General features: G+C 43.1%; 1 protein-coding gene across 1 annotated transcript in view; it reads right to left on the bottom strand.

Annotated features, from left to right (window-relative positions):
* LOC139764278 (inactive dipeptidyl peptidase 10-like) overlaps positions 1–23,995 on the bottom strand; it is a 288,411-nt gene that overhangs the window by 40,207 nt on the left and 224,209 nt on the right. The window contains 2 exon segments of the mRNA XM_071690763.1: positions 9,442–9,556; positions 12,876–12,932. Coding sequence (XP_071546864.1) covers positions 9,442–9,556; positions 12,876–12,932 — 172 coding nt within the window.

The raw sequence follows: 23,995 nt of genomic DNA, 5'->3' as shown, positions 1-23,995 counted from the left end.
TGATGAGAGTGTAGTGATGATGAGAGTGTAGTGATGATGAGGGTGTAGTGAAGATGAGGGTGTAGTGATGATGAGAGTGTAGTGATGATGAGAGTGTAGTGATGATGAGAGTGTAGTGATGATGAGAGTGTAGTGATGATGAGAGTGTAGTGATGATGAGAGTGTAGTGATGATGAGAGTGTAGTGATGATGAGAGTGTAGTGATGATGAGAGTGTAGTGATGATGAGAGTGTAGTGATGATGAGAGTGTAGTGATGATGAGGGTGTAGTGAAGATGAGGGTGTAGTGATGATGAGAGTGTAGTGATGATGAGAGTGTAGTGATGATGAGAGTGTAGTGATGATGAGAGTGTAGTGATGATGAGGGTGTAGTGATGATGAGGGTGTAGTGATGATGAGAGTGTAGTGATGATGAGAGTGTAGTGATGATGAGAGTGTAGTGATGATGAGAGTGTAGTGATGATGAGAGTGTAGTGATGATGAGAGTGTAGTGATGATGAGAGTGTAGTGATGATGAGAGTGTAGTGATGATGAGAGTGTAGTGATGATGAGAGTGTAGTGATGATGAGAGTGTAGTGATGATGAGAGTGTAGTGATGATGAGAGTGTAGTGATGATGAGAGTGTAGTGATGATGAGAGTGTAGTGATGATGAGAGTGTAGTGATGATGAGGGTGTAGTGATGATGAGAGTGTAGTGATGATGAGAGTGTAGTGATGATGAGAGTGTAGTGATGATGAGGGTGTAGTGAAGATGAGGGTGTAGTGATGATGAGAGTGTAGTGATGATGAGAGTGTAGTGATGATGAGAGTGTAGTGATGATGAGGGTGTAGTGATGATGAGAGTGTAGTGATGATGAGAGTGTAGTGATGATGAGAGTGTAGTGATGATGAGAGTGTAGTGATGATGAGAGTGTAGTGATGATGAGAGTGTAGTGATGATGAGAGTGTAGTGATGATGAGAGTGTAGTGATGATGAGAGTGTAGTGATGATGAGAGTGTAGTGATGATGAGAGTGTAGTGATGATGAGAGTGTAGTGATGATGAGAGTGTAGTGATGATGAGAGTGTAGTGATGATGAGAGTGTAGTAAAGACAACGGTGTGGTGAAGTAAAGGTGCATTTTGATTAAGACAGTAATGTTTAGGGTGTAGTAAAACTATAGTGAAGACAGGGCTAGTGGGGAGAAAACAGCGACTAGTGAGGTGAAGACAATGGCTAGTGGGGTGAAGACATGGCTAGTGGGGTGTAGAGAATGGCTAGTGGGGTGAAGACAATAGCTAGTGGGGTGAAGACAATAGCTAGTGGGGTGAAGACAATAGCTAGTGGGGTGAAGACAATAGCTAGTGGGGTGAAGATATGGCTAGTGGGGTTGAAGACAATGGCTAGTGGGGTGAAGACATGGCTAGTGGGGTGAAGACAATGCTAGTGGGGTGAAGACATGGCTAGTGGGGTGAAGACAATGCTAGTGGGGTGAAGACAATGCTAGTGGGGTGAAGACCAATAGCTAGTGGGGTGAAGACAATGACTAGTGGGGTGAAGACAATGGCTAGTGGGGTTGAAGACAATGGCTATGGGGTGAAGACAATAGCTAGTGGGGTGAAGACAATGCTAGTGGGGTGAAGACAATGACTAGTGGGGTGAAGACAATGCTAGTGGGGTGAAGACCAATAGCTAGTGGGGTGAAGACAATGCTAGTGGGGTGAAGATATGCTAGTGGGGTGAAGACAATGCTAGTGGGGTGAAGACAATGGCTATGGGGTGAAGACAATGCTATGGGGTGAAGACAATGGCTATGGGGTGAAGACAATGGCTAGTGGGGTAAGACAATAGCTAGTGGGGTGAAGACAATAGCTAGTGGGGTGAAGACATTGGCTAGTGGGGTGAAGACAATGGCTAGTGGGGTAAGACAATAGCTAGTGGGGTGAAGATATGGCTAGTGGGGTGAAGACAATGACTAGTGGGGTGAAGACAAGGGCTAGTGGGGTGAAGACAATGACTAGTGGGGTGAATGTATGGCTAGTGGGGTGTAGACAATGGCTAGTGGGGTGAAGACAATGGCTTAGTGGGGTGAAGACATGGCTAGTGGGGTGTAGAGAATGGCTAGTGGGGTGAAGACAATGGCTATGGGGTGTAGACAATGGCTAGTGGGGTGAAGATATGGCTAGTGGGGTGAAGACAAGGGCTAGTGGGGAGAAAACAGCGACTAGTGAGGTGAAGACAATGGCTAGTGGGGTGAAGACAATGACTAGTGGGATGAATATATGGCTAGTGGGGTGTAGAGAATGGCTAGTGGGGTTGAAGACAATGGCTAGTGGGGTGAAGACAATAGATAGAGGGGTGAAGACAATGGCTTAGTGGGGTGAAGACATGGCTAGTGGGGTGTAGAGAATGGCTAGTGGGGTGAAGACAATAGATAGAGGGGTGAAGACAATGGCTAGTGGGGTGAAGACAATGGCTATGGGGTGAAGACAATGGTAGTGGGGTGAAGACAATGACTAGTGGGGTGAAGACAATAGCTAGTGGGGTGAAGACAATGCTAGTGGGGTGAAGACAATGGCTTAGTGGGGTGAAGACAATAGATAGAGGGGTGAAGACAATGACTAGTGGGATGAATATATGGCTAGTGGGGTGAAGATATGGCTAGTGGGGTGAAGACAATGACTAGTGGGGTGAAGACAATGGCTTAGTGGGGTGAAGACAATGACTAGTGGGGTGAAGACAATGACTAGTGGGGTGAAGACAATGGCTAGTGGGGTGAAGACAATGCTAGTGGGGTGAAGACAATGACTAGTGGGATGAATATATGGCTAGTGGGGTTGAAGACAATGGCTATGGGGTGAAGACAATGACTAGTGGGGTGAAGACAATAGCTAGTGGGGTGAAGATATGGCTAGTGGGGTGAAGACAATGCTAGTGGGGTGAAGATATGCTAGTGGGGTGAAGATATGGCTAGTGGGGTGAAGACAATGCTAGTGGGGTGAAGACAAGGGCTAGTGGGGTGAAGACAATGACTAGTGGGGTGAAGACATGGCTAGTGGGGTGAAGACAATAGCTAGTGGGGTGAAGACATTGGCTAGTGGGGTGAAGATATGCTAGTGGGGTGAAGACATTGGCTAGTGGGGTGAAGACAATAGATAGAGGGGTGAAGACAATGACTAGTGGGGTGAAGACAATGGCTAGTGGGGTTGAAGATATGGCTAGTGGGGTGAAGACAATGGCTTAGTGGGGTGAAGATATGCTAGTGGGGTGAAGATATGGCTAGTGGGGTGAAGACAATGACTAGTGGGGTGAAGATATGCTAGTGGGGTGAAGATATGCTAGTGGGGTGAAGACAATAGCTAGTGGGGTGAAGACAATAGCTAGTGGGGTGAAGACAAGGGCTAGTGGGGTGAAGACATGGCTAGTGGGGTGAAGACAATAGCTAGTGGGGTGAAGACAATGACTAGTGGGATGAATATATGGCTAGTGGGGTTGAAGACAATGGCTAGTGGGGTGAAGACAATAGATAGAGGGGTGAAGACAATGACTAGTGGGGTGAAGACAATGGTAGTGGGGTGAAGACAATGACTAGTGGGGTGAAGACAATGGTAGTGGGGTGAAGACAATGACTAGTGGGGTGAATGTATGGCTAGTGGGGTGAAGATATGCTAGTGGGGTGAAGACAATAGCTAGTGGGGTGAAGACAATAGCTAGTGGGGTGAAGACAATGACTAGTGGGGTGAAGACAATAGATAGAGGGGTGAAGACAATGACTAGTGGGGTGAAGACAATAGCTAGTGGGGTGAAGACAATAGATAGAGGGGTGAAGACAATGCTAGTGGGGTGAAGACAATGACTAGTGGGGTGAAGACAATAGCTAGTGGGGTGAAGACAATAGCTAGTGGGGTGAAGACAATGGCTATGGGGTGAAGACAATGGCTAGAGGGGTGAAGACAATGGCTTAGTGGGGTGAAGACAATGGCTTAGTGGGGTGAAGACAATAGCTAGTGGGGTGAAGACAATGGCTAGTGGGGTGAAGACAATAGCTAGTGGGGTGAAGACATGGCTAGTGGGGTGAAGACAAGGGCTAGTGGGGTGAAGATATGCTAGTGGGGTGAAGACAATAGCTAGAGGGGTGAAGACAATGGCTAGTGGGGTGAAGACAATGGCTATGGGGTGAAGACAATGGCTGTGGGGTGAAGACAATGACTAGTGGGATGAATATATGGCTAGTGGGGTGAAGACAATGGCTAGAGGGGTGAAGACAATGGCTTAGTGGGGTGAAGACAATGACTAGTGGGATGAATATATGGCTAGTGGGGTGAAGACAATAGCTAGAGGGGTGAAGACAATGGCTTAGTGGGGTGAAGACAATGGCTTAGTGGGGTGAAGACAATAGATAGAGGGGTGAAGACAATAGATAGAGGGGTGAAGACAATAGATAGAGGGGTGAAGACAATGACTAGTGGGGTGAAGACAATAGATAGAGGGGTGAAGACAATGGCTTAGTGGGGTGAAGACAATGACTAGTGGGGTGAAGATATGCTAGTGGGGTGAAGATATGCTAGTGGGGTGAAGATATGGCTAGTGGGGTTGAAGACAATGGCTATGGGGTGAAGACAATAGATAGAGGGGTGAAGACAATGACTAGTGGGGTGAAGACAATGGTAGTGGGGTGAAGACAATGACTAGTGGGGTGAAGATATGGCTAGTGGGGTGAAGACAATGGTAGTGGGGTGAAGACAATGCTAGTGGGGTGAAGATATGGCTAGTGGGGTGTAGAGAATGGCTAGTGGGGTGTAGAGAACACAGACTCCACCAGCTGCAACAGATGGTCTGGTCACTACCTGAAGACCATCGACTGCAGATCCTGACGGAGGAGAGTGGTCTGTGATCGGGCTCTGCTCCTGCAGAAGGGATGTGTCACCTTTTCAGCCTCCTCACGACGAAGGCCATGAAGGAGAGGTTGCATAAACCCGTCTTAACTGGGAGGAAGGTCTAGTAAGGTGATGGAAACTGACAGAGATGGAGCTGGTCGTCTGACCTCAGGTGCTGGTGATCCAATAATAATGATCAGCCTCTGCCAAAGATGAACAGAGGCAGATCTAAAGCCACGAGATCCAGTTAAAGGAACAACTTTGGAAAGTCAGAACATCTGAACAGAAGTTAGCCACCTGCACTTCAAGACAGCATTTGGCTGACTGGCGATCTAGAACACTGATGTGTGTTGAATCATAGGTACAGTTGCTGTTGCTTCTTAAACATTGGATGACATACATAGCTATTCTAGTTACTCTAGTTACTCTAGTTACTCTCAAGTGGTAATAGATACTGTCTCAACCTCTACTGCACCAGGGGTATTCAATTACTTCAGGAGTAACGCCGGATAGTGAAACTCAAATTGATGGAAGGGACATACATTTATTTTACTTCCTTTTTTTTTTTTAAACATTTCATTCAACTAATTATTAAGACTGATCACCTGTTTCTTCAGGTAGTTACCATAGTTGGTTACGATAAAAAAAACTTCTTATGTAAATTTTCTTAAATATAAAATGATTTCATTAAGTTATTCTTATTCTTCTGAGTCTGTCAAAGTGCCAATGAAAAAGCAGTGAAGGGCCCGAGTTGGCCGGCGGGCTGCCAAAAAAAAAAATAGCCCTGCCCTACACCTTGCCTTTATGTATTTACTACACCGCTTTATACACACACACACACACACACACACACACACACATCATTGTGTGTGTGTGTGTGTGTGTGTGTGTGTGTGTGTGTGTGTGTGTGTGTGTGTGTGTGTCTGTGGATATGACCCAGTCTATAGTGCGTGCCAAAAGCCTTTAAAGTCAGACTAGAGACGAAGTGAATATAGTTACCAATCAACCTCACCTATGACAAAAAAAAAAATAAATAAATCCTCCCGCACTTTACGAGAAAAAGCAAAACCAATATTTTTTCCCCCCCTGAGGTTGTTTATTTAACGCCATACACTGGCTGAGGGGAATGAGGGCCATCTTAGCGACAGCTTGAAAGATGACCCAATACACCAGCTGTGTCAGATGGTTTCTCTCACGGACCCAAGGCTAAACACAGGCCCCCACACACCAGCTGGGGCTACGAGGTCTTGGGGTTATACTAAGGAATGTAGCAGAGTAAGCCTGGCTCCAGTAATGTCCACCTGAGACGCTGTCGGAAGCAATTATAACGTGTTTATACTTCCAGTTAACAGTGCCCGCTCACGGGGGACGAGGTCATATTAAGACGGTATGTTTGATAATTGCGAATTAACTGGAGGGGTCCTCAGTGCATCTGGAGAGAGAGAGAGAGAGAGAGAGAGAGAGAGAGAGAGAGAGAGAGAGAGAGAGAGAGAGAGAGAGAGAGAGAGAGAGAGAGAGAGAGAGAGAGAGAGAGAGAGGTGAAATTGTTTTTCCTGCAATGTCAACTGAAGGATATTGTGAGAGGGTGTATTAAAGATAATGTGGTAGTGAAGTTGAAGATGTAGTCAAGAAGGTGGGGAGAGTAGAATGATTTTGTAGTGATCGCAAGGGTGTAGTGAAGATGATGGTGTAGTGATGATTAGGGTATAGTGATGATGAAGGTGTAGTGATGATGAGGACGTAGTGAAGATGAGGGTGTAGTGATGATGAGAGTGTAGTGATGTTGAGGGTGTAGTGATGATGAGGGTGTAGTGATGATGAGAGTGTAGTGATGATGAGGGTGTAGTGATGTTGAGGGTGTAGTGATGATGAGGGTGTAGTGATGATGAGGGTGTAGTGAAGATGAGGGTGTGGTAAAGACAACGGTGTGGTGAAGTAAAGGTGCATTTTGATTAAGACAGTAATGTTTAGGGTGTAGTAAAACTATAGTGAAGACAGGGCTGTAGTTTAGGTGGTCTTATTTGACCTGACCCCTAAAAATGACCGAAGCTAGGATCCGGATATAAAGAAAACGTAAAACCTTCTTTAATGAAATGTCTAAGACACCCAAGAACTATCTCTCACGGATCAACAGATTTGCTCTGATATCCTTTGCTATACAGTGGTTTTGCGATGTATACATAGCGTTTATCTACACGACAATAGACAGGATTTTCTTATCAAGAAGGAACAAGGGAAACTTGGGAGAGACTCCGTTTTCGTGCAGCCGCCAACATCTTCCAGTCTGCTGTCTCTGTCTCATAGCAGGAAAGATTCACAACTTAATTAGGCTAATTACAACACAATTAAGACCTGTTCTTTACAAGGAAAAGATACAGTTAGGCGATTAATTTTCTTTTTCGATCCATTTTCTTAATGTTTAAAGACAGTTGCCTTCGGCTGCTAAAGACAAGCTTCCAGTCTTTGGAGTCGTAGTTTGGAAGTCACAAAGGGGTTTAACTTAGCGTCTAAAGTGAAATAGGAAGTACATGTTTGATGTGAAGATACTGGGCATGAGTCGAGGATATGTGTGTGTGTGTGTGTGTGTGTGTGTGTGTGTGTGTGTGTGTGTGTGTGTGTGTGTGTGTGATATGAAGGGCTGTATGTGTTATCCATGCTATGGAGATGGAAATGTATAGATAGGTGAATAGACAGAATGATAGAAATGATAGAGAGATAATTCTATGGTATGTTTTCTCCATTTGTTTCGTATTACTTGAATCTCATTGTTATCTTTCCTCCAGTGCTCTGACGTACGATATCATGTTATATTAAGTGATGTCAGGTGATAACAGGTGGCGAGAGGGCATCATGCCGTCAGCCACTTGTCTATCGATAGACATGAAAACTATTTTTGATGGTGACTGAGTCAGTGAGTGAATGACTGATTGACTGATTAACTAATTGATTGATTGACTGATTGATTAGATAATTGACTGATTGACCAACTGATAAACTGCCTGATTGACTTGCTTAATGACTGAGTGACAGAGTAACTGAGTGGCCGTCTGACTGGCTGACATAATGACTGACAGACTGACTGAGTGGCTGACAAACTGTCCGACTGACTGACTGACTGACAAATTTGAACTCAGTGATTCGTCACACACCTGTGACCTTTGAAACTGAGCTGGGATCAGGGACCTGCAATTCCTGAACCAATCACAGGACAGATCCAGCAATACTAACTGCCTGATTAGGGCAGTTTATCCCCACGGGGACGGCATCATTGGGGCCTCACTACCTCCACGGGGGGGGGGGGACAATATGTATATTAATCCCCTTTTCTCATTATCATCAGTTTGATTGCAAAATCCGTCACAGTTTTGTTGACAGAGCCACAAAGGCGTGTAATTGACAGTTACAACGATACATTTATCTGATCAGTGTATAAACATAAAACATGTATTCATGTTTTATTCCTGTATTTGCCTTCATACATCATTCATTCCGTGATAAGTAAACCTGTAAATGCTATCTTTTTCATTTTTTTCGGAAATGCAACGTCAGGTAAATATTTATCGAGAAGTGAGGACAGTATGTGTGCTTAAATGTTTGTATTAAAAAGCGGGAGAATATGACAGAATCAAGTGTTTTATGAATTTACTTACATTACACAACAGAATGATCTGGTTACATATACAATGTTTTTCTCTTCTGTGTATGTATTGACGATGTATTGGTGAGGTGCATGAGGATTGGCGGAATGCTTGCATAGTGCCATTGTATAAAGGCAAAGGGGGTAAAGGTGAGTGTTCAAATTACAGATGTATAAGTTTATTGAGTAATCCTGGTAAATTATATGGGAGGGTATTGATTGAGAGAATGAATGCATGTACAAAGCATAAGATTGGGGAAGAGCAGTGTGATTTCAGAAGTGGTAGAGAGATGTGCGAATCAGGTGTTTACTTTAAAGAATGTGTGTGGTGGCTAAGTTTGTTGAGTATTCCTGGGAAATTATATGGGAGGGTATTGATTGAGAGAATGAATGCATGTACAAAGCATAAGATTGGGGAAGAGCAGTGTGATTTCAGAAGTGGTAAAGAGATGTACGAATGTGTTTTCTGTGTGTGTTTACTTTAAAGAATGTGTGTGAGGAATGGTAAAAGATAAACAGGTATCTATATGTGGCAATTATGGGTCTGGATAGAAAATATGTTAGGGTTGACAAAGATGCCATATGGAAGGTCTTACGAAATATCGTACGGGAGGAAAGATAAAAGAACCAAGAACATATGCAGACAAGTTACGAGAACTGTGGCATAATGATACCTGTAGAATAGGAAGACTGAAGCAACATTATGCAGAAAAAAAAAAAATGAATGAAAAAAGAGGGACGGTTGAAGAGAGGTGATGCCTGAGGCATGACTGAGATTGAAGGTTTCGATTCCACTCTTACTCATGGTGCGTGGAAATAAGAATTATAACATCCTATACAATCCACTGGGGTTTGACTAAGACCCTTTGTGACCCCTGCAATCCTTTTGCGCTACCGCTCACAGAATGAACATGGGGTGCACAATAAATCTGCCAGGGAGACACCGGCACAAATCAAATCAATCTTGCTCATGGAGAGGTTGGAGGAAGATTGAACCTTAGACACGTGAGCAGTACTGGGGTAAACAAAACCAACATTCATCCTTGCGGTAACATAATCATATTCCTGCAGGAGCAATTACATAATAGTCAGAGGGAAATTGGTCAGGTAGAAGATGGAGAAGTACGACTTCATCACAACTAAGATGACCTCTGCTATACGGTCAGCACAGCTGGGGTGTCTCATCACACCGAGTCATCTTTACCCAGTCTGTATCGTCGCCATTGAGCAAAAGAAAAAGGGAACACAGTCTCGTCAAAGAGCTTCTCACCTCCAGAGAGGGTCATTATTCCCCTGCTTATCACTGGATTCCAGCCCTTCATGCTAATGGAGCCCCATAAAAGGGATCCCGGGGCTATATAATCGATTACATTTGTGAGTGTAATTACTCAGTTGTCGCGAAGTATTGTATGGTAATGGGAGGGAGTCACACACTCGTAAGGTGCTATTTCATGATAGATGAATATGTATGACAGGCCGTTGGTCTGGGTAAAGAGGGGAGGGGGGGGGGTTGTTTTCTATGCTGTGAGGCTCCTTGTTTACAGACACAACCGTAAACAATAACTTTCTGTTGTTGAAAAATCCTCTTCTTTCTCTTCTTTCTCTTTCTCTTCTTTCTCTTCTTTCTCTTTCTCTTCTTTCTCTTCTTTCTCTTTCTCTTCTCTCTCTCTCTCTCTCTCTCTCTCTCTCTCTCTCTCTCTCTCTCTCTCTCTCTCTCTCTCTCTCTCTCTCTCTCTCTCTCTCTCTCTCTCTCTCTCTCTCTCTCAGCAGCGCACCGTCGCTTCATCGGCTCTCTCGCATCATCGTTTTATGGCGGAGGGAAAAGAGAGTTTTACGACGGCTTTCGGGTAGCAAAGACACCTGCCATACTCTGCGCCTGCACGTAACGCATTCGTCCTGCATCATTGATGCCGGAGTTGGCACGGCCGCTGACGTATAAACCGTATCTTCACTACATTACTGGCCACACGACATCACCTCCACGACTTGGGAGAGGGTCAAGTCCAGGTGGCGAGCGAGAGGTTGTGTGTTAAGTCTTTCCCCATAACGCAAGAACGTCTGATGTCACGGGTCATATGTAATGGCTGGAGGAGGAAGAGGAGGAGGAGAAAGTGGAGGAGGAGGAAGAGGAGGAAGAGGAGGAGGAAGAGGAGGAGGAGGAAGAGGAGGAGGAGGAGGAGGAGGAGGAGGAGGAGGAGGAGGAGGAGGAGGAGGAGGAGAAGGAGGAGGAGGAGGAGGAGGAGGAGAAAGTGGAGGAGGAGGAGGAGGAGGAGGAGGAGAAAGTGGAGGAGGAGGAGGAGGAGGAGGAGAGGCTGAATTATAGAAGTTGTTGGAGATGTTTCTGGTCAAGGGTCAGAAAGATTTATCAGTTGAAGGAGGAAGGAAGACGCTTTCCGGTCACAGTGTCTGGTTCGCTCAGGAGGTGAAGCCACAGTGGTCTACTGTTGTGGTGTGTGTCTATACTTAGAAAAGTTAGAAGATCCATACTTCTAACTTTAAGTAAATAGTGAATTATAGTGGCTGAAAGCAAAAAAAATGGTGACCTAAAAAGTGGCTGAAAACAGAAAATGGTGACCTAAAAAGTCGCTGAAAACAGAAAATGGTGAACTAAAAAGTCGCTGAAAACAGAAAATGGTGACCTAAGTGACTGAAAACAGAAAATGGTGACCTAAGTGACTGAAAACAAAAATGGTGACCTAAGTGACTGAAAACGGCAGGTTGTTGATAAGTGATGATAAGTCGTCTTTGTCGTAGGTGTTTAAGACGATGCCCTTGAGCACGGAGGCTTAACGAGGCCATTCGACGATCGTCGCCTCACCTCCACTAATTAACAACTGCTCGTTAAGCTGATTGTTAAAGTCTGTGGAGAATCTGTTTGAACTAACCAGATATAAAGTACAGGGTTCGAACCCCTCCAGAATTTAATTCTCTCTCTCTCTCTCTCTCTCTCTCTCTCTCTCTCTCTCTCTCTCTCTCTCTCTCTCTCTCTCTCTCTGGTTCTTCATTTCAGGAATCAATTACTCGCACTTCATTGCCAACAGATTTAGTTCATATATGTTTTCCCTTTTCTCTCTCTCTCAAAGAAAAATACCATCATATTCCCATGCTTCATTCAAAGGCCCCCACGCTTCATTCAGATGTCCACGCTTCATTCAGGGCCCCCACGCTTCATTCAGGGCCCCCCATGCTTCATTCAGGACCCCCACGCTTCATTCAGGGCTCCCAAGCGCCATTCAGGGCCCCCACGCTTCATTCAGGGCCCCCCCACGCTTCATTCAGGGCCCACACGCGTCATTGAGTGGTCCCCACGCTTCATTCAGGGCCTCCCACGCTTCATTTAGGGCCACCCACGCGTCATTCAGTACCCCTACGCGTCATTCAGACCCCACACGCTTCATTCAGGGCCCCCACGCGTCATTCAGGGCCCCCACGCTTCATTCAGGGCCCCCACGCTTCATTCAGGGCCCCCCACGCGTCATTCAGGGCCCCCCACGCGTCATTCCGCAGGCTGGGAATACGAAACTTTCTTTCATTATGTCAGATATTAAATGAGAAATTCGGCAGCGGTGCCTCGCTTGCCACAATTAAGATGCAAATTCTCAGTGGACAAATATCTGAAATTTCATTTCCAAATAAAATAGATATGAAAAAGTCACGTGAGTAAAGTTAGGGTGACCCAGGATGGGTTGGTTATAAAGGCAGTGGTTCGTCGTAAACCACCAGCTTGACCTCCCAGTGGTTCACATGAGGTCATTATCAGGTCAAACCCAGGTGAGATAAGTCATGACACTACGGTCATATGAGACCCAAGTGTCATAATGTTATTATATAACTGTGGTGTAGCGTTCCTGACCGTGACGCATTCACGGGCCCCCGCCCAGGGTCGAGATCATCGGTTCGAATCCTGGTCACGGCAGTCGGTCCACAGTCAGCCCAGCTGTTCATCCATCCCTAGCGGTTGGTCGATAATGTAGGTACCTGACTTAGGCTAGGGTATATATATATATATATATATATATATATATATATATATATATATATATATATATATATATATATATATATATATATATATATATATATATATATATATATATATATATATATATATATATAGCGTTAATGGGATGGCCTTGATTAGGGCCTTAGCTGCCCGTGCCATCTCAGCTAACTGCAAGACGAGGTCAGTTCATTGTAGGAGAAACAGACCCTAAAATCCAGCTACATCTCAGTTATCACCACCAACCCACCACCAGTGGCCTTCACCAGCAACGTCGGAGGAGCTAAACGAAGGAAAGATGTTGAGCAGTAGTGACCAGACCTTCATCATGGGGGGGGGGGGAGGTGCTACTACACGAGACACTTATATAAGTAGTTGAAGTACTTACTCCGAATCCATCTGCAGTGCTGTGTACCGGGCCAGGTGGCGAAAATGTCGATTCTGGGGAAGAGAAAGGAATAGATACATAAGACATTTGTTTACATGAGTTTGTTTACCTCAAACTTTAAGGGCAAAAGAAATTAGAAAAAAATCACATCAGTCAATCATATTTTTCGTCTGGAAATCACATCTCGTTTTTCATTCGACTTCCATCATTCATTTTCTTTTTAAATTCTCTTTTTCTTTCATATTTTTCCTCCATGTGTTTCCTCGCCGTCATGTCTCCTGGTCTTCTGTCTCTGTACACTACCATGAGGAGGCGAGCCATGCTCACGTATGCTTCACCTGCAGCATACATCATACATCATACGTCATTAGTCACACTACATCTGACCATCACGATGTATGATGAGAAATGCAGCTGCAGCAGCATACACCGTCCACAGACTACTGTATCAGCAGCTATAGCACATCAATGGTTTGCTTTCTGACGAGGGAAATGGCGAATATATATATATATATATATATATATATATATATATATATATATATATATATATATATATATATATATATATATATATATATATATATATATATATATATATATATATATATATATATATATATATATATATATATATATGGATGTGCTGGAAATGAGATGTTTGAGGACAATGTGTGGTGTGAGGTGGTTTGATCGAGTAAGTAACGTAAGGGTAAGAGAGATGTGTGGAAATAAAAAGAGCGTGGTTGAGAGAGCAGAAGAGGGTGTTTTGAAATGGTTTGGGCACATGGAGAGAATGAGTGAGGGAAGATTGACCAAGAGGATATATGTGTCGGAGGTGGAGGGAACGAGGAGAAGTGGGAGACCGAATTGGAGGTGGAAAGATGGAGTGAAAAAGATTTTGAGTGATCGGGGCCTGAACATGCAGGAGGGAGAAAGGCGGGCAAGGAATAGAGTGAATTGGATCGATGTGGTATACCGGGGTTGACGTGCTGTCAGTGGATTGAATCAGGGCATGTGAAGCGTCTGGGGTAAACCATGGAAAGTTCTGTGGGGCCTGGATGTGGAAAGGGAGCTGTGGTTTCGGGCATTATTGCATGACAGCTAGAGACTGAGTGTGAACGAATGGGTCCTTTGTTGTCTTCTCCTAGCGCTACCTCGCACACATGAGGGGGGATGGGGATGGTATTCCATGTGTGGCGAGGTGGCGATGGGAATGAATGAAGGCAGACAGTGTGAATTGTGTGCATGGGTATATATGTATGTGTCTGTGTGTGTATATATATGTGTTCGTTGAGATGTATAGGTATGTATATTTGCGTGTGTGGACGTGTATGTATATACATTGTGTATGGGGGTGGGTTGGGCCATTTCTTTCGTCTGTTTCCTTGCGCTACCTCGCAAACGCGGGAGACAGCGACAAAGCAAAATAAAAAAAAAATAATAATAATATATATATATATATATATATATATATATATATATATATATATATATATATATATATATATATATATATATATATATATATATATATTCGAAATTTCCCGTGTTAGCGAGGTAGCGTTAAGAACAGAGGACTGAGTCTTAGAGGGGAAAATCTTCACTTGGCCCCTCTTCTCTGTTCCTTCTTTTGGATAAGTAAAAACTGGAGGGGAGGAAAGGATGGTAGTAATGTTGGCAGAGCCTTCATGTGTACTGAGGAGGGCAGGATGGTGGCAGATTGGCAGACATTTCATTGTTGGAAGGGGAGGGGGAAGGTTTAGGTTGGTGTCAATGTTGGCAGACATATCGTGTCTTCCAGACTGGTGGCAGACAATGATCTTGGATTACCTATATTGAAAAATGACAAAAGTATTGAAACAGAGCAAGTGTGAGCTAGTTCTATCTATTTCGTCTTTGATAATAGCTAGTTCTATCTATTTTGTCTTTGATAATAGCTAGTTCTATCTATTTCGTCTTTGATGATAGCTAGTTCTATCTATTTCGTCTTTGATGATAGCTATTCCAATCCATTTTATGGAAAATAAAAACTATTTCTATCCATTCTATCCTTAAGAACTATTTCTATCTATTCTATCTCAAGTGAGAAAAATGTCCTAAGCTTCACTCTTCAATGAGAGCTACTTCTAACTTACTTAAACATAAGCTATTGATTGACTATTTCCTTCGCTATATCTGGCTATATCTTACATGAGATGTATTTTCATCCATTGTGTCTGAAACAAGAGCTGTTTAGCTGTTCTCTGCCTTATGAGAAATTTTTCTAGGTAGTTTTCTCTGACATGAGAACTATTCTAGCTATTCTATCTTATATGAGCTATTCTATCTTAAATGAGAGCTATTTATAGCTATTCTTTCTTAAATGAGAGTTATTTATAGCTATCATATACTAATTGAGAGCTATCTATAACCATTCTACATCTAAGAATTGTCTATAGCAAGTCTCTCTTATACTGAGAGTTATTTCTAGAAATTTTACCTTAAATGCCTTTTTAGAGTTATCTTAAATGAGTGCCATTCATAGCTATCTTTTCTCGAATGAGAGCTATTTATAGCTATTTCATCTTAGATGAAAGCTATTTCTCGCTAGTTTATCTTAGATGAAAGCTATTTCTCGCTAGTTTATCTTAGATGAAAGCTATTTCTCGCTAGTTTATCTTAGATGAAAGCTATTTCTCGCTAGTTTATCTTAGATGAAAGCTATTTCTCGCTGAGCTATTTCTCGCTAGTTTATCTTAGATGAAAGCTATTTCTGGCTAGTTTATCCTGGTCGCTGTGTTCTAACTCTTGGACGACTGAGCTCAGACCTCTCACTCAGGTCTGTCAGAGCAGCAACCTTGCGCTGGCTGAGCCAAGGTGGCTGGCTCCTCCTCCACTCAGACGGGAATGCGCGATAATAAAAGCTTTAGAATAATTAGATCGCGTATGTTCCCTCACAGTTTGGCGTCTTGGCCGACATTTTTAAAACTCAGGATTGTGATCGATGACCCGGGGGGGGTAGGGAAGGGGGGGGGGGGGGTTATTGCGTGCACGAGAGGGTGGGACAGAGCGGGTGCGAATTTCTAGACCCCGGTTCGATGCCCAGGCATGCGATGTGAGAAGGTGGGTGTGAAGTCCGTCTCTTGACTGGCTATAGTGAGGTTCGTAACGTGTGCTTTGGGGGATGGTAACACTGTCTCTCATGATCTAAGGTAGATGGTACTAGCAACCCAGAGTTAAAATGACAATACGGTCGTTTACTACGTGTTCTATAGTGGTAAAACTGTACTTATGACATGTTCTTCTAGGGTGTTATTGTTCAAAGTTATGGTAACACTGCTTCTTGTAGTATGATCTGAGATGGTAACACTGCTACTGCACTGGCAATACTGCCTGGTAAGGGTTATTCTTGTTTGGTAACACTGTCGTTCATGGTACCTTCTAACCTGCTAACTTGATCATTCATGGTAGGTACGAGCTGGTAACGATGGTAGTTATGGTAGTTTCTTGGCTTGGCACACTGCTACTTATCATACATCCTTATCTAACACACTACCATTCATGGTACCCCTTCAACACTACCATTCATGGTACCCCTTCAACACTACCATTCATGGTACCCCTTCAACACTACCATTCATGGTACCCCTTCAACACTACCATTCATGGTACCCCTTCAACACTATCATTCATGGTAACCCCTTCAACTAGTACTACCATTCATGGTACCCCTTCAACACTACCATTCATGGTACCCCTTCAACACTATCATTCATGGTAACCCCTTCAACTAGTACTACCATTCATGGTACCCCTTCAACACTACCATTCATGGTACCCCTTCAACACTACCATTCATGGTACCCCTTCAACACTACCATTCATGGTACCCCTTTGTCTGGCAACACTACCATTCATGGTACCTCTTCACAGACAGCACTACCAACCATAGCGCATCATCTTTGGTTGACAACACTGCTCTTCATAATACAGCCTTGACTGGCAACATTTTTGATCATATGTAGATAGATAGACAGATAAATATATAGGTAGATAGATGATAGTTAGATAAATATAGAGATAAATATGGAGTCAAGAACTCTCTCTCTCTTCACTCAATATGGCACAATCCAGTGTATCTTAAGCCCTGCAGGCCACTAGTGGGAAACGGAGAGGCAGCTAAGCTGAACATTTGTGCTCACTTGATTTCGTTTTCCTTATAAAGAAAACTGGCAGTGGACGCAGAAAACGTAATGCTAGCCTTGTGCATTTCTTGTTTATGAAACTTTAGTGACGTAGTTTCCCAAAAAGTAGGCATGAGTTAAATTTCTCTACGACAATAGAATAGAAATATAGAAGTTACTGCTCAAAGTCATCAACGAAAACGAGAAGCTAAAGCTTTAATATTAAGGGGAACGGTACTAGATCATGTCTGGCTCCCTCACGTCACCTCCTCTGGATACACTCCCAGTTTTTGCATGCGTCTCTCCCTTTACCCTTTGCCCTTCTCACCTCCCCTCCTCACCCTTTGCTTCATTCGCCTGTAAACTAAAAAGAAAAAGAAAAAATTAAACATTTGAGGCAGGTGGGCGTGTACACCGTTCGAGATGAAGGAAAAAAATGTTTAATATCACAGAAGGTGAACATAACCTGCAGGTGTGGCCTCCCTCATCTGTTGACGAGACATACAACAGTACAAAACAGAGGGGGAATAACAGGTAAAGGTGAGGAACAACAGGAAAAAAACAGAAGGAAGCAACAGAAAACGCACGACACAAGAGTTAAACAGTCAGACATACTAAAAAAAACGGATTAAGGGCATATGTGACACGTTGGTAACACTGATTGTTTACGTCGTCTACGAGAGTTGGTAAAGCGCTAGGGGGGGTAAATGAGGGGGAGGGAGGGGGGGAGGGTGATGTATACCTGTATGATGTATTCTGGATACAAACCTGCAAGTGGAAGGGGAGGTGGAGGGAGGGGAGGGTCATGTATACTTGTATGATGTATTGTGGATACAAACCTGCAAGTGGAAGGGGAGGTGGAGGGAGGGAAGGTCATGTATACCTGTATGATGTATTATGGATACAAATCTGTAATTGATGGTTTAATACATGACAGAACCTTGGAATGTATTAATACATGAACTGTATTACCAGCGTCTTACGTAGTAAATAAGATGATCCAAAACGATATATGTTATCTGAAAACTTATAGGAAGGAGGAATTGCCCCGCCATCATATATATGGAGTCGTATTTTGAGCTACGAGGCAACAGGACTATTCTACGATACGTGGACGACGTAGCCATCTATCTACGACACTCTACGACGAGACTGATCTTGGTATCGCTCCTCAGATGTAGATATAACCGACCACCAGGAGCTGCCTTGTGTTATCACTGCGACGGAGTCACACCTCTTTCGAACACCTGCCTGACGCAGGGCTACATGAAGTGTTGTGTCCTACTGTGACGAGACTACCTCACACCTACAGCGAACTACATCCCCCTGGATCTGTGTATGTTGTCTTCATCACAGTAGGGGAAGTGTGTGTGTGTGTGTGTGTGTGTGTGTGTGTGTGTGTGTGTGTGTGTGTGTCGAAATGACCCAAAACGGGGCGCTGAATTCATCGTAAACTCACAGGCATTAGCAATAGCTATGTGCATGACGAAAGAAAGTCTCTCTCTCTCTCTCTCTCTCTCTCTCTCTCTCTCTCTCTCTCTCTCTCTCTCTCTCTCTCTCTCTCTCTCTCTCTCTCTCTCTCTCTATCTCTCTCTAATATGAGCCAGCCAGACACTGCTGAGAGACAAAGTCAAGTGAGAGAGATAACCATGACTAGGTCACAAGAGACTGCAGACGACGCTACAGGAAACAAGTGGGAAACTAGACCACAATGACCACAAGAGGCCAGGAATCATGATGACGAACTCCTTCAATATTGAATCCTATAACGATATATAGCAATTATATGAACTATAGGATGTTTTCGTTGTATAGCAAGGCATCTCTCCTTCCGTTTTTCAAAGTTCACAACCCAGATGTAAGACTGGTGCCTTAACTTATATATATATATATATATATATATATATATATATATATATATATATATATATATATTTTTTTTTTTTTTTTTTTTTTTTCATACTATTCGCCATTTCCCGCGATAGCGAGGTAGCGTTAAGAACAGAGGACTGGGCCTTTGAGGGAATATCCTCACCTGGCCCTCTTCTCTGTTCCTTCTTTTGGAAAATTAAAAAAAAAAAAAAAAAATATATATATATATATATATATATATATATATATATATATATATATATATATATATATATATATATATATATATTCCTATGAGTCCACGGGGAAAATGAAACACGAAAAGTTCCCAAGTGCACTTTCCTGTAATAATCACATCATCAGGGGAGACACAAGAGAGAAATATAACAGTCAGTTGATATACATCGAAGAGACGAAGCTAGGACGCCATTTGGTAAACATGTGATTGTTCAAAACATACAACGAGCGTTCATAAACTTATCATTTTACAGATCTTATCCATATATGTATATGCGTAATAAGCAAAGAATAAGGGAACGAAATGAGTCAAAGCAACTGCTTGTTAACCTTACGAGCTCACGTTTGTTCGATGACGACAATGACGTCAGAACCCTCCCCTGAAATAATGTGTTATTTACGCATCACTGCCAATGACGCATGCACGTATCAGCGTATCAAAAATAACTTAGGGCGTGACTGGACGGCCCAATTACCCAGTGTTGCCAGTCGTGAGCTTATCTATGACGAGGGAATATTGTCACCCAGCAGGTGTGTTGGTAGCACTGTCCTGGCTGCTCCAGGGGGGTAGGTGACCAGGTACGTGGCGTCGTCTGTGTGTGGACCAGCCCTGGACAAGCTACGTCATCAGCAGAGGGTGTGGCAGTGTGTGGATGGATGGTTCAGTCATATAGGAACGGAAGTGGTCCTCACGGGTCATACGGAGAGGTCAGAGGTCAAGCATTGTTAACATGGGAGTCTTTGTATATGTGTCTGGTTGTTACACACACACACACACACACACACACACACATATATATATATATATATATATATATATATATATATATATATATATATATATATATATTTTTTTTTTTTTTTTTTGCTTTGTCGCTGTCTCCCGCGTTTGCGAGGTAGCGCAAGGAAACAGACGAAAGAAATGGCCCAACCCACCCCCATACACATGTATATACATACGTCCACACACGCAAATATACATACCTACACAGCTTTCCATGGTTTACCCCAGACGCTTCACATGCCCTGATTCAATCCGCTGACAGCACGTCAACCCCGGTATACCACATCGCTCCAATTCACTCTATTCCTTGCCCTCCTTTCATCCTCCTGCATGTTCAGGCCCCGATCACACAAAATCTTTTTCACTCCATCTTTCTACCTCCATATATATATATATATATATATATATATATATATATATATATATATATATATATATATATATATATATATATATATATATATATATTTAGAAAGGGAAGGGAAGGGAAGAAAGTGGTTCCTGGTGTAGGTGGGTCTATGTGAAGTATGTCACCGTCTGTTTGTTTGTTTGTTTATAGACAGATGGTAAGAGGGGCAAATGCAAGGGCGTTGCGTGCGGAAGCCTTCGCTTGGGTTGGCAAGGGGCATGAGAGGCGAATAACTTGATTTTTGCAGATAATACGCTTGTAGTGCCAGACTCTGGGAGAGGTGGGGGAAACAGCTGGTGAGAGAGATGGGAGAGTGTGTGAGAGTGCAGCTGTGGGAGATGAGACAGAGTTGGGAGAGTGTGTGAGAGTGCAGCTGGGAGAGATGAGACAGAGTTGGGAGAGTGTATGAGAGTGCAGCTGAGAGATATGAGACAGAGTTGGGAGAGGGTGTGAGAGTACAGCTAGGAGGGATGAGAAAGAAATGGGAGAGTGTGTGAGAGTGCAGCTGGGAGAGATGAGACACAACGCTGGTGCATGATAGTGTTAAGCCTGAGAGTGAGGGAGAGATGTGTGGTGATAAGTACTAGTGTGGTTGGAAGGGATACTTGAGTTCGCCTGATGTGGTACTGACGTATGGAGAGGATGAGTGAAGAAAGACTAACAGGATCCTAATTTCAGAAGTGTGGGGGATGCAAGGGAGAGGAGAAGATCGAGAAAGCTTTGGGGTACCGGGGCTTTATGATCAGGAAGGAGAAAGTGATGTATGGGGAGCAACGTGCCGTCATCCGTATGGTGAACCAGAGCGTGTAAGGTGATCAAGGTACACCCTGGGGTAGAGGCTATAGGGGGGTTGGTATGGAGGGTTAGCTGTGGTTTCTGTACGTAACACGTGAGTGGTAGAGATAAGATGTGAGCAGATGAAGTCATCTCCTGACGTTATGTCGTTAAGGAGCCATGATTGGTGACTGTCTAATATATATATTATCACCGTGACTGATTACTACATATCATTTAGGCGATTTTGATATGCTGTATATATATATATATATATATATATATATATATATATATATATATATATATATATATATATATATATATATATATATATATATATATATATATATATACATATATATATATATATATATATATATATATATATATATATATATATATATATATATATATATATATATATATATATATATATATATATATAAATTTCGTTACATTGAACAAACATGTAATACAAGACTAATTATCTTGTAGGGAGAGACAGGTTGATGATGATAAGGTAACCATAATTACCCAACTACATACTATCATTATGAACGATCAATCATGAGATTATAATCATACATCATTAAGGAATATGCTATGACAATGTTGGCTATACATGGTGAGGCAATATAGCTATATGTAGTGTTGGCTATACATGGTGAGGCAATATAGCTATATGTAGCTGGCTAGAGTGAACATTGAAGGAACCAAGGATAAGAATTATAACTCTCTCGTATATCTATAGAAGAACATGTTCCTTGCTGAGTCTGATGGCCATCTGATGCTACAATGTCAGTGTGGCAGTGAACACTGAGCCTACGACACTATAGCGAAGTACAACATTGTATAGTTCCCGTGTACGATAAGAAGTAACACAAGGGAAGGTCTGGAGGGCCAGGCACTGGGTTGCCAGACACACAATGATTTCTTCCACGGGACTCCCCCCAGGAGAATAGGCTTCGTGTTTTCAGTGGAGTGAAGCAAGGTGGAGGCTGGGTTTACGGTAGTGCAGTTAACAATAGCAGGTTTGCATAGCGCGATGCTGCTATGGACGTGGGTTTGTTTGGCTCTAGAGGGCTCAGGAGGGGTACAGAGAAGGGCATATGGCGAGAGGAATGAGACTGGATAGTAGAATAGGCGTCTGAACGTCCCAGAAGCTGGAATGGCCTGCTACAGGACTGGAATTCATTGCAGGTGAGAGTTTGTGGAGGTTTAGATCCTGTTCAAACAAAGGAGCATCACAACAGAAGATGTTAGTGCTCTTAAGGGGATTGAATTCTTTCTGTAGTGTTAAGGTCAGAGCAGCTCGCATGGAGCTTGTGTACCTGTGTACTCCACGTAACTCTATGAATAAGAATGAAAATATTAAGGTAATTATATTCATATGTATAGAGGATGATTAGAGATAATGAAGGGGACACTAACAATAGTACTCTAGTGATTATATGTTATTCATAACAATAAAGACTGTCTATATAAGATATTCCATTCCATATGTTATCTGTACATGTCTGTCATGACGAAAAGTTATAGAGGGAAGTTATGGCAGTTAAATATTGTGGACATGCCATGCCATGTTTGTTTGACCTTTCAGTGTGTGTGTGTGTGTGTGTGTGTGTGTGTGTGTGTGTGTGTGTGTGTATATGTGTGTGTGTGTGTGTATATGTGTGTGTGTGTTTGTATGTGTGTATGTGTGTGTGTGTGTGTGTGTGTGTCTCACCTTCTAATCTATACATACATTAACTTCAAATGGTGACGAATTACGTGTTACTTCACGTATTTTCAGATGAGTTAGAACTCCTCAGTTATAAACTTCACCTCCAGCCCCACACAAGAGTGTGTTGTAGCCTCTTATAATACCAGGCACTGCTGACATGACGGCTGGAGATCACTGGGGTAACTATTATATTCTAAGTCTTACGTTAGTGATGGTATATTACCACCTTCCCCTCACTATCTTCCCCTCACCATCTTCCCCTCACCACTTTCCCCTCACTACCTTCCCCTCACCACCTTCCCCTCACCACCTTCCCCTCACCACCTTCCCCTCACCACCTTCCCCTCATTACCTTCCCCTCACCACCTAGATATATCACCACTGTCGTTCACCTCCACTTATGTTAGTGTATTTATGACTAATTTGAGGCTTATAACACCTAAAACTACCCATGACTTAGGTCTATTGTATGATTATTGTTCCTCGTCATATCTAGATACAAGATGACGTCGAGTCGTTTGAGGGTAAAGATTGTGTAGTGATGTATGACCTAGCAGCTCCAGGGGTGACCCCAGGTCAGGAGGAATGTGGCGTCGTCTGTGTGGACCAGCCCTGGACGAGCTACCTTATCATCAGCCTCTGTGGTAGTGTGTGGATGGATGGTTCAGTCATATACGTGCTGGAGTGGTCCTCACAGGTCATACGGAGAGGTCAGAGGTCAAGCATTGTTAACATGGGAGAGTCTTTGTATATTTGTCTGGTTGTTACACACACACACACACACACACACACACACACACACACACACACACACATATATATATATATATATATATATATATATATATATATATATATATATATATTTTTTTTTTTTTTTTTTTTTGCTTTGTCGCTGTCTCCCGCTTTTGCGAGGTAGCACAAGGAAGCATGACGAAACAAATGGCCCAACCCACCCCCATACACATGTACATACATACGTCCACACACGCAAATATACATACCTACACAGCTTTCCATGGTTTACCACAGACGCTTCACATGCCCTGATTCAATCCACTGACAGCACGTCAACCCCGGTATACCACATCGATCCAATTCACTCTATTCCTTGCCCTCCTTTCACCCTCCTGCATGTTCAGGCCCCG

The sequence above is a fragment of the Panulirus ornatus genome, chromosome 49 (assembly GCF_036320965.1).
Source record: "Panulirus ornatus isolate Po-2019 chromosome 49, ASM3632096v1, whole genome shotgun sequence".
NCBI lineage: Eukaryota > Metazoa > Arthropoda > Malacostraca > Decapoda > Palinuridae > Panulirus > Panulirus ornatus.
The sequence above is the reverse complement of the archived record's forward strand: the minus strand, read 5'-3'. Positions and strand labels throughout refer to the sequence as shown.